At 38.4% G+C, this 12,251-nt stretch overlaps 1 protein-coding gene across 1 annotated transcript; it reads right to left on the bottom strand.

The window, feature by feature from the left end:
• Nucleotides 1-320: 320 nt before the first annotated feature.
• Nucleotides 321-11,706, bottom strand: LOC146646800 (programmed cell death protein 10). Its single transcript, XM_085391101.1, has 8 exons — nt 11,560-11,706; nt 9,866-10,081; nt 5,916-5,969; nt 4,334-4,451; nt 3,484-3,610; nt 2,523-2,601; nt 2,342-2,424; nt 321-1,183 (listed from the first exon to the last, which is right to left on the bottom strand). Exons 2-8 carry the CDS (start codon nt 9,953-9,955, stop codon nt 1,102-1,104), a joined length of 633 nt encoding a protein of 210 aa, XP_085247227.1. The 5' UTR covers nt 9,956-10,081; nt 11,560-11,706; the 3' UTR covers nt 321-1,101.
• Nucleotides 11,707-12,251: the final 545 nt, after the last annotated feature.

Below are 12,251 nucleotides of genomic sequence, written 5' to 3'. Positions count from 1 at the left end.
ATAGAAATCCGATCCCTCGTATCTTCTTCCAGCAACGGCTCAAGGCTACTTAAAGAAATGTCGGCAAACCTGTTTTGACAAGTGGGGAAAAAAGAAAACAAACAGAGCCACAGAAAGCTGCAACCATTTTCAAACTGACCATTTGGCAGCGTTATCAAAGTATCATTGTTCTGAAATGGTAAAATCCTTTTTTGAATAAAACAATGTGACCACACATCTATTTTTCAGGCCATGCCACTGCAAAGCAAATCCTCTCCCACTCACACAGAAAAGTTGACCCCACACACACTGGACACGGACACAGATAAAAAAAAGCATCATCATTTGGAAACTATTTATTGAACATTTGCAACCAGTTAAATACAGAACTCTTTTCTCTCTACATCCCTCAACAGCAGGGACTGGCTCCACTTCATTACACTCTTGAGAGGAGGGAATGTTACAGGACTTGGTAAGGCGCACACTGTGCTGGAAGTCTTTTGGCTTTCTTTCTTCTGATAATAAAGAGAAACGAAATCTGCCTCTCAAATGTCCAACTCTGCTTCCTCTCCTCGCAACTGTTTGACCTGCAGCCAGGTGCTTCTGTCAATCCATACAGCCCGTGGCAAAAATGACACAAATAGGAGGCGAGAAGAGAAAACTGGTATAGACTACTGAGAACAATCCCTACTGGATGTAGTCTCAGATGTGTAGCCATGACTGAAAAGCTAAAAGTAAAATGATCAACATGAATATATTAGAAAAATGGCAATTAGTCTTTAATGAACACCTCGCCTCACCACCTCCCAAACAAGTTTTGGGTTATAAATTAAAACTGTCCAAATAAAATCAATTAACCAAGACTTTGGGCCCCTGTTCAGTTCCACTTCAAGACTGGAAAATCGTCATTGAAAAAAAACAAATGGCACTTTTCAGTCTCTTGAACTGGAATCTAGAATCTCGACTCCAATGACATCGACCCCAACCCTAAAAAATCAACTCTAATTTACATATATGGGTGAGGTGCTCTTCAAGCCTCTGCCATTTTAGCAGTTGTTCCCCAAGGGACAATGAGAAGGGGGCTCTGTGGTCTCTTGGGTGGGGTCGGGGTGAGGTGTGGGGCTAGGCCACGGTTTTGAAGGTCTGCAGTATGAGGTTGGTTTGGTGGATGAGCCGGTTTGCGCTGATGAAGACATTTATTGCCCTGGGAACAAAGAAAAATGATAGCTTGTGAAAACTCACTGGAGAACATCATACACAGTACAACAGAGTGAACAACAACTTTAGAACAAGAGTGGAAAAGCTGCCTTCCCTTATCTAATTGGTTAAGGATATTCAAATCTAAACAATAGGAGTAGAAGTCCTGCAAGCATGGATGCTCCTGTGACCCTCTCTAACAACTTTATCCACAGTTGACACAAAACAGGATGACACTTTGTTTGCACACGGACAAAAGTCATACCTTGGAACACTTTGCATTAGTTATTATCAATCTGATGATAACCAACTATGAGCTAGTTCCTCCTACAAAACCACGAACACCAGTTTTCTCAAATAAGGACTGCAGTAACGTTAACATTTTGCCGCTTCAATTGCAATCTCCCACATCCCAAAATATGGAATCTTTTCACCCAATTTCTATAGTGGCTATATCTGAAATAAAATCCTCAACTTACCCACAACCACTTACCCACAACCATAAAACCCCAAGTTTTTGACTCTGTTGGGGTTTCTGTGGTCACACTCATAAATTGCTCTTTGATGCAAGACTGTCCCCCCAAGTGCTTTAAACAGGGGGTTATCCAAACAGCAATACACACAAGTTATAGACCTCTTTAAAACTTCCTTTCATTGCTAAAATATTTGAAAAATTTGCTGAGACAAGGTGTTAGAGAAGCCCGATATTCCAGATAACTTTGGTTTCAGGATGTTACAGTCCACAGAAACAGCTCCTTAAAGTCTCAAATTCTGATAGCTGTAGATACGGGTGACTGTTGATGTCTTGTTTTGCTGGATCTTAGCTCAGCCACTGATACAGTTGATCATCAAATCTTCTACGTTGACAAATCTTAAATTATGCTTTATTATTCAACAATTTCTGGATCCGTTTCCTCTGTTTTTAGAAACCACTGCTTTCTTGAACTTTTACTGTGAAATATCTTTATGCACACTATATGCAACAACGACCAGGCAGTTTTAGAAAATACATTTGCACATGTTTAACAGAGACACACATTATATGACAGGCACACAGAGCTTACCAACTCTTTTTTATGTTTTAATGCAATTCAAGATTCAATAGAATCTGTCTTTAAAACAGGGTACTGATTAGCTGAGGCATAACACGTGGTGCCATACTTACTTTCCATCTTTGAAGTATGTTTTGAGGGTGTCACTGAAACTTTTGGAGTATTTCACAAACTCCTTTTTCTGGTGTTCCAGGGCCTTGCCGAGCAGAAAATAAAGCAAAAACATCCATTTGAAATGAGGGGAAAATGTGAAATAATTCAAGTAGTAGTAATTGTAGCGTATTCATTACTCACTCTGCGATTCTGGTACTGATATTTTTTAATGACATTGTTGACTGTGTCCAGGAGCTCTTTTATGGCGCTGGCAATGTCTCTGTGAAGTAAAATGAAAAAAAAAATTTTTCAAACACAAATTCAACCAAGAAGCTAAAGGATAAAATCGGAATCAAGCACTACCTCAACCCCTTCCCCCGATATATCTCGAACATCTATTAGAGATGTCTGCTAGAGCTTGTTGGATGGATCTAAATATCGACAGTATCGATACCAACGCAGGTATTGGTATCAGATAGATACTAGCAATACTGAATTTATGCAAACTCAGTATATAGCCTACTGAATTGTGTTAAATCAATAATATTTTTTAGGAAACTGGAATCATGCACTATGAAAAATGTTTGAACATTTTGCTCAATATTTCTCCAAAGGTCTTCAATGATTGTTGTAGAATTTTCAAAACAAAATCGTCCAATTTAGCAGTATTTTCCAGATGTTTTACTACACAATTTCAAACAAAAGGGCCACAGGAAAAGTGTAAGGTGTCCATTTGGAAGATGTGATGGAAAATTTAAAACAGCTAATGGGCCTTAAGAAGAATGCAAGCATAAAAGAGCATATTTACCAGTTTTTATCCATCTTTGAACAATCTCCCTATAACATTTATTAGAGCATAGAAAAAAAATCCAGCACTGCATTGTTATAAATTAACAGTTATAACAAAAAAAATAGATCTCAACTCAGCAAATTTCAATGTATGATTCTTGAAATAGTTATTAAATATATAGATAAAGAGTCACGCATCTTATAAGGAAGAGAAAGTGAAAATTTCAACCACAAACACCTGCATCATAGTAGTATGCAAATACTATGGTGCCCATTTCTAATTGTGTGGAGAGACAGAATGCATATGTGCAATATCCGCTTTCATTTGTAATCTGGTGGAAACCCTGGAGCGTGTGTGTGCATTCGCACTCACTTGATAGTTTGTAGGAAGCGTACTCTGTCATTGATCTCATCTGGGATTTTGCTGAGGATGTGTTTAAGAGCTCTGGCCTTCTCATTTAGGTCCTGGAACTCCTGCTCAGGTCGGTCAATCATGAACTCTGCAGGGGAGATGAACAAAACAAAACAAAAAAACGAAACACACACACACACAAAAAAAAAAAGGATGTTTAGCACACCCACAAAGACTAGATGATTTACAACATCTAACAGAGCATCTTAACATAGCATCTAAAGTGAGGCTGTATCGAAAAACAACACAAGCCTGTACTTGCACTGACATTAGCACAATTAGATGCATGAAAATGCATCTAATTGTGCATGCATGTCCTTGGCAAATCAAATATCTGGAATCCAGTTTTATTTGGTGTATTTTATTTGACTGTATGTAAACAACAAACAGCAAGCAGCTGCCCTAAATACAGAAGTATCAATTCTAGTTTTAACTTTCTAACTAGAAACTCAGCTGACTATGTTTCAACCCTCAGGTGTTTCCTGCAGAGTACACGCATTTTCCCATAAACTTCCAAAAGCGTGGGAGCAAACAATGTTTGCTTTAATAAAGAACAGAACAGATGTTCAGTGTTAAACCAATTAACTATTAGACGTGTCCTGGTGCATGCGTAACAATCAAGTTTCTCTGAATCATTAGACACACTGTCAGTACTGCAAATACAGTTTGCTTTGGCAAGATTAGAGGACACATGAATGTATCTTTGCGAGTCAACATATAATGTGACAACACAAGCCTTCCTGAGAATATAACACATTTACAAGGTGAAGTCAAGAACATTTCAGTGTGAAAATGCTGTCTCTCTACCCACCTTCCACATCATCAGCTGCCATGCGCAGTAGGGATTCAGTGAAGTTGATTTGGATGTTTTTTTTCTCCAAGATCTTCATTATGATGTCCTGAGTCAGGCCGGGGTTCTCCCTCTCCGCCTGACAGAAGAGGAGAGTCATACATGTGAGGTGAGCAAGACAAACAAGGCGCTCGGTTTGTCTTCTCCAATAAAAGCACCAGGGGGGCTTAGCCGAAGGCGCATAGGACAGAGTCAGAAATGTATTGAAAGTCAGGTGTCCCCTGTGACGCGCTCAGATGAATGTACAAAAGCTCTCCACCTGAATAATTCAACAAGGTAGGAAGCAGCGAGGGCAGCAGAGAGCCTAATCAGAGAGACAAGTGAACAAAAGCCCCACAAATGCCAAAGTAAAACAGCTGTAAAGGGATCAAATGTCCCTTTGGTTTGTATAATGATAAAGCCGCTTCAACTCTATTAATATTTCATTTGCGCGCGCACACACACACACACTTAACACAACTAGCATCTGGAGTGGTATAGAAGCAATCTATGCCTGTGCCACTGTGCTTCTATTATCCCAGTGCAATCAGGAGGTTGCTCTGTTATTAACAAAAACATCTTCTGATCACTGCAGGCTGGTGTCCAAATCACAGCACGAGTGTGAATATCAGTGCCTCTCATGTTCTATTAATACCTGCTGAGTTAATTCATTTAAACACTAAGTATGAAAACTGAGGTGCTCAAGTTTAAGGAACATAAAAAAAACCTAATGCATAACTGATAATAAAGGTAAGAGTGCTAAGAGTTTTTTTCCCCACATCTCTGGCCAGCTCCATTTCTAACAAACAAAAGGAAAAATACAGACAAATGAAAGCAGTAACATAATTCATTTTACAACGAGGAAAAAGAACCTATCCTGCGACATGAAAAGGTAGTAGAAATAAAATCTGGGAAAAAAACTGGACTTTGTATTTCACCAAAAATAAACAAATAAATCAGATAAGCACACAGCTGATTTTGACTACTTCCCAGTTAAAAACAATAGAAATTGCCCTTAGCCAATGAGCATATCCTGGATAATACACATATCTAACAATTGGAATAAAAATTTACAAAACTGACTTAACTTTTTATTCCGTATTACCCAAAGTGAGTGACTGAACCCACACTCTCATCAAAAAAATAAAATCTAAAGACCATTTTACCACAGACTTCTATAGGTGTGGATCCTTTTGCAACCACATGGATTGCCCCCTGGTGGTCATTAAAAAGAATGCAGGTTGAATATACTTCAGAAGTTAAACAGAAGCTACATCCAACTCTTACGCAGCTTCTATCTTTGTAACCTATCTTTGTTTGCATCAGACACACATTTTGCAATGACCCAGTTATCATGCCAGTCAAGGAGAATACATGCCTCTTGTTATTCTGCCAAAGCAACAAACTCATTATTGGTGAGGGCACCAGACAAAAAGCAGATGCACCTGCAATGTGTCACGCGAGCTGGAATGCAGCCTAAGTATAACAACCAAAGATGACGCAAAATTTGAAGGTGTGAGCAATACTTCATGTCTCGGGCCTTCTGCCTGATACACAGTCTTACCTTTATGAAGGCTGCTCTGAGAGTCTGAGCTGCTGATAGGTTGATCCTCTCCAGCTAAAAAAGGGGGGAAAGCAAACATGTTGATGCCAAATCTGGACATGCTGCGTCCATCACAGGTTATGTATACACATTTTTTTCATCCTACATTAAAGCATTCTGATTAAAGATGTCAGGTCAGGTTTATACAGTCTTGCGTTAAACGTAACAGTAGTTACGTGTGAAATAAGTTTGGTTTTGGTATGTCTTTGATCAGCTCCCTGTAGGTGGGTATCTATCATGTCATCAAAGGAGAGCACATAATCACTTAATCATTTACAAAGAACAATTTTTATTTTGATACATTTATGAAAACACTTAGATGCCCCTTTGATGTGGACTGAAGTTTTGAGCCTCTGTATATGGACCATATTTAATATGTTTGGGCTTTTAAGCTGAGTGTAATCAGAATGCTGGGCTCTATGTAAAAACACAGCCACGCTGTAGTGCTGGATGATATGAAAAATAATCTGATCACATTGATCTTTTCCATATCAGTCGATATTAGTATCAATTAAACCACCGTTTCATTCTAGCTTTAAGGTTCCTTTTTACTCCTGATGTATGAAGATATAGTTTATTTTGCTTTAAATGTTATTTATTTTCTGTCTGAAGTTACACATGATATACTGTAAAACTTTAAACAACTGTATTTAAATACACGACACGGGTATATAATAAAGTCAATTCTAACCAGGCAAAAGCTTCAAGTCAAAGAAGTTAAAGAACGCAAACAAAGTGGAAAAACTAAATTCCAAATAAATAAAGTAGGTATCAAAACAATAAAAATAATTTTTTTTAAAGTAGTATAACATATTTTGTATAGATTCAAACTGTTTTACATTATTGGGAAACAAACCCACAAGTAAATAAATTCGAAATTAAGAACACTCTTCGTGGAAAACTTAAGAAACCTTCAAATGTAAACAAAGGAGAACAAACTAAACGCGTCATATTCACTCAATTATGCTTTGCTTTTGCTCTGACACAATAAATAAATAAATAAATAAATAAATACATACAAATGAAGAAAAAAAAAAAGAAGGTACAAGAAGTCCAGAAATGTCTCTTTGAAGTGAGCAGTGAGGCTCATGTGCATATATGACCTAACCATAAAACCTCTGTGTTAATGAAGTATAAGAGCTGTTCAGCTGTTTCTGTGGACACTGTGTGTAGATGAGAAATTGCCATCTGAGAGAAATATTTACGTCCTGGGACCTAGTAACAAGAGTTAGTGACTTTAATCAGCCGCTTAAATCCAACATTTTCTACTGTGCTTACCAACATTAAAGTGTTTGACAATTAGGGCTGCCACAAACGATTATTTTGATAGTCAACTAGTCACCGATTATTTTTATGATTAGTCGACTACTCAGATCATGCATCCATTGGATGTAATACGTACAGCTTATTGCACCAGCATGCATCTGCTCTTATATAACTATCATTAGCTTACAGCTTTAAGTGTTTAAGGTATGCGGCAAATAAAAATAAAGACAAGATAATAGTTTATTAAACTTTTAACATCTGCTCTTTGCTCCCTAAAATATAACAGGACATTGGAGTAAATTCTCTACTATCTCACACTTCTGTTTAATCAGTTTTTTGTTTGACGTTTGTTCAGCTCTGTGAAAGCTATAACTTTAATCTCAGCCAAACTGTTTTACTCAGGAACAAATAAAACACTGAAAAAAGCCAAACAACAATTTTTTTAAGTTATCTAAGTGACTTATATATCATGTTTAACCCGAGTAAGGAAAGACCGTGGGCGTTCGGAAAACATTGTTTTACATACATACTTAAATCCATCCATCCATCCATTCACTTCCGCTTATCCTTTTCAGGGTTGCGGGGGGCGCTGGAGCCTATCCCAGCTGTCATAGGGCGAGAGGCGGGGTACACCCTGGACAGGTCGCCAGTCTGTCGCAAGGCTAACACACAGGGACAAACGACCATTCGCACTCACATTCATTTGCACATTCACACCTACATACTTAAATCTCACTACTTATTCCTGCATCTTTCAGGATCTTACAAAGCTTCAAACGACGCGTCGACTATTCAATTAGTCGTCGACAATTTTGATAGTCGACGTAATCGTGACTAGTCTACTAATCGTGGCAGCCCTGTTGACAGTAAAGTGGGCAGCTACATTCAAGATATCACTGTGTTGGTTTGTTTTTTCTTTAGAATGCATGACATGAATGGTAAAGACTTGCATTACACGTGTATGTATAATGCAAATAAATGGTGTAAGGACGGCACTGCTTCAGATGGTAAAACCTATTTATGGAATTACGTGTGTCTATGCTTTCAACAGTTTGCAGTGTATGCTGCTCTGCTTCTTTGTCTGACTTTAAATAACCCAAATATCTCCACACTACCTCTGCCAAGTATGACTAAAAATAAAAACAACACAGACTGGTTTCTGATACTTGAGGTTATCACAGAAGTGCATTTTAGCAGCCTAAAACAAATGACAAGGTGTGTGTATGTATGTATGTATGTTTTGCATATTTCTCATGTTTTTATGTTTCAAACCATCAAACAACTCTTTATATTAGACAAAGATAACCCAAGATTCTATTTATTAGACAATCCAAACCCATCTGGTCCTATGTGAAAAAGTAATTGCTCCCTAAACCTAATAGGTTTGGCCAAAACTTCTTTATTTATTTATATTTTTCCCTTTTTCTTCTTCTTTTAAGTAAGCCATTTTCAAGCATGAACAGCCTGTCTAAGGTCATGCCAAAGCATCTCAATAGGATTAAAGTCTTGACAATGCCACCCCAAAACCTTCATTTTATTTTTTGTTTGGTTTTTATGAGCTTGAGCTTCAGTGCATGAATTGATGGCTGGACATTCTCCTTCAAGATTTTCTGGTAGGGAGCAGAATTTGTGGTTCCCTCAATTACGGAAAGTTATTCAGGTCCTGAAGCAGCTCAGACATGTTTGACTGTTGGTATGATGTTCTTTTATGAAATGCTGATGCAACGGGACTCAAACCTTCCAAAACTCTGGTAGACATGAGACAAACCTTTGTGTTCTTTTGGTCAACAGTGGTTTATACCTAGAAATTCTCCCATATGCCATTTTTTCTTATTGTTAAATCATGAAAAATGGCCTTAACTGAAGCAAATCAGGGCTGCAGTCCTTTTAATGTTGTTCTGGGTTTATTTGACCTCCTGGATACGTTGATGTGCTTTTGGGGTATTTTTGATAGGTTGCCCACTCCTGGGAAGGTTCACCACTGCTCCATGTTTTCTCCATTTGTGAATAATGGTTCTCACTTTGATTTGCTGGAGTCCTAAAGCAAACAAAGTGAATAATCCTTTCCAGACTGACATTTTCATCTCTTGACTTTCTTAAGCTCTTGGTATGATGTGTTTCTTTACGAGATCGTTTAGCCTACCTCGCTTTGTCTGACAGGTTCTATTTAAGAGATTCTTGATTCGCCAAGTAATCAGGTCTGGGTGTGGCTAGTGACATTCGACTCAGCTTTTCAAAAAATGTGGTTAATCAAAGTTGAGTTTCTCCCTTATTAAATGAAATAATCATTTTAAAACTGCATTCTGTATTTACTTCTGTTATCGTTTTCCAATATCTACATTTGTTTATTGATCCAAAACATATAACTGTATGTAATATGCAAAAAACAAACAAACAAACAAACAAACAAAAAAAACAGGAAGTGGGCAAATACTTGTTCACAGCACTGTGTATGCATCTTTGTTTCTGCTATGCCGATTCATTATTATAATCACCTGCTATATGGATATATTTTCAAATGTGTTACTGGGTCTCTGGTTTCTCATACAGGCATGCTAATGCTGATAGCTTCCCTGCACATCTCCTGATGAGGGGATGTCCAGGGAAGCTATCAGCGCCTTTGTCCCCAGCATGTGATATTTTACCTCATTGAAAACTGGATACATCACGGCGTACAGCGTCATGGATACCATGGAGTTTGTCTCCGCTTCATTCTTCATCTCCTCCATTGTCATCCTCCAGGGAGGAGCAGCTCTGGTTGTAACAGTGAGGAAGAATCTGCAGCTCACATACACTCACACATACACTCAACCAGTCACACACACACGCTCAAAACCACGCAAACTCCAGAGTATAGTAGCCTGAAGAAGAAAAATGTGAGACAGTAAAACAGAGTAAACGAAGAAACTGGATTTATAAAAGTACACAACTAAAACTCCTGAACACCCTAACAAACATATGAAATAATAAATATAACTTATAAAATCACTATGACACATTCCTTATAACCTCTATTTGTATTTGGTATTTATGCACTGTAATGTCTAATTCATTAATGTCAGATATTTATTCTGCAATGCCGACTCAATACTGTTTAACTAGCATTTTCTATCGTGTTCAGACAAAAAGAAAACCAAATTGACCATATTACTATTAGTTAGTAGTTAATACTATTGACCAGTATTGAAGTCATTTCAAAAGCTTTCTATTAGTTCATAAAGCTCTCAATGGCTTGCCTCCCTCCCTATCTCTGACTCAATGTTAACCCAATCAAACCTCTCAGGCCATCAAGTGCAGATCTTTTGAATATTTCCCAAATCAGATCCAAGTTTGCCGAGTGGTCTTTCTGCTACTGTGCTCCTGTTCTTTGGAACAAGCTGCTCGCTGACTCAAAACCTTGGGTTTTCCCATAAAGTTTTATTTTGCCATTTTGACTGCCTTAAGAGACTGTCAAACCTACGCAGGTTTTTAATGTTTCCATCATTTGTTTTAAGCACGTTTACGTACAAGGAAATTTTCTATATAAATAAAGCTGCCATTGCCATTCAAACACTGCTCTTTTGTGAGTCTGGAGAAGGGGAGTGGCACAGTTACCTGGCTGATGACAGCAAACCTTCAATGACCAAACAGCAACGTAAATATATGACAGTTGACGGAATTAAGAAGAGCTTATTAGAAGCAAGACACCATTCATAATTCTGTTGATTCATATCAAAATATGTAAAAGTCCAAAAGGAATGACAGGAATAACATTAACAACAACAAAAAAGTTTGGAGATGTAGATCAGACATTAGCCTCCTAAATACCATCTGGGGTATTCAGCTAGGCTAGCCAAATATCTCTCGATGTCATTACGTTTACATTAAAACAAATGTTTAGATTTTTTTTTCAAAGTCATAAACTAGATTAACATTACTATTTTTCAACCAAACGCGATGGTAGCTGGCAAACCCAACCACTTAAGCAGCTTACTGGATGTATACAAGCCCAGGTATTTGAGACTCGGCTAACTGGACGTAGCTAACCGAGTAGATATAAAGTAGACGTTACATTGAGCTGGCTATTTTTCTTGAGACTGTTAAAATCAAGAGTCAGAACAACAAATGGGTGGGTATAGTATTATATTTGTCGCGATCTACCCGTAAAGATATCAACCTGAGGCCTATGGCCGAGCATATCGATGGTAGCGAACTGCTAGCAGTGAAGAGCCGAGCTTCCGTGCTAGCTCTGGTAATTTCTGGATTTATATTTTTTGAGATCCTAAAACACGCCAACCGGCTGGTTTAGGACAAATGTGTACATTACAGTATGTGTCAAAAAATGTGAGCAGGTATCTACCTTTTGTCTGACTTCGTAAATGGGATGGTTACGCCGTCGATAGCCTTTTTAGCTGCTGTGTTTTCTCTACAACTTAAGGCGGAAGTTTTTTAGGACTGGCCCGAGCGACATCTTCCGGCCCGTTGCTACGTAAACACACACCGTCCAATCAAAGAGCGGATAAATTAAGCGACTCTGACGTCATTTAAATAGTTACATTGTACACGTAGTAGAGTTTTGAGTTACTTTGCGGAAGTCTTGTCTTCTCATGATAAAAATATCACACGGGCGTTTCTCTCCTTCGGACTCGGTAAGTTCTCAGGGGAATCCAGACTTGAGAGTCCAGGACTGAGACAGCAGTGTGGCAGCATCACAGCTCAGCTCAGCTCCATTGTGTCCTTCAGTTCCTTGTTGGGCTTAATTTCATTTTGACTAATATTTACAATGCAATGCAGATGCACTGTGAGCAGGTTGGACAGGGTAAGAAATGAAACAGCTGAGGTTGAGCCTCTGAAGCCAAGTCAGAGTGGTAAGGCTATGGTTTGGACATGTGCAGAGGGGAGGGGACAGTGGATATATTGCAGAATGGATGTTGAATATGGAGCTGCCATGGAGCAGGTAAAGAGGAGGACCATTGGTGTGAGAGAGAAAGGGTCCTAGGGAGACGGTGAGATGGAGACAGACATTCAGCTGTGGTGAAATATGGTGCTTCC

Source organism: Rhamphochromis longiceps, linkage group LG19, assembly GCF_057381845.1.
Source record: "Rhamphochromis longiceps isolate RC_006_pf linkage group LG19, R_longiceps_female_GT1.1, whole genome shotgun sequence".
NCBI classification, from domain to species: domain Eukaryota; kingdom Metazoa; phylum Chordata; class Actinopteri; order Cichliformes; family Cichlidae; genus Rhamphochromis; species Rhamphochromis longiceps.
This window is presented reverse-complemented; position numbering and strand designations above follow the sequence as displayed.

What these genes read in the sequence shown, in the direction of transcription:
- LOC146646800 (XM_085391101.1), bottom strand. Translation starts at nt 9,955, where the DNA reads ATGACAATGGAGGAGATGAAGAATGAAGCGGAGACAAACTCCATGGTA. An exon ending in TCAGAGCAGCCTTCATAAAG is followed by an intron (nt 4,452 to 5,915) that starts GTAAGACTGTGT and finishes CTCTTCTGTCAG; the next exon opens with GCGGAGAGGGAGAACCCCGG. An exon ending in CGCTTCCTACAAACTATCAA is followed by an intron (nt 2,602 to 3,483) that starts GTGAGTGCGAAT and finishes TTTACTTCACAG; the next exon opens with AGACATTGCCAGCGCCATAA.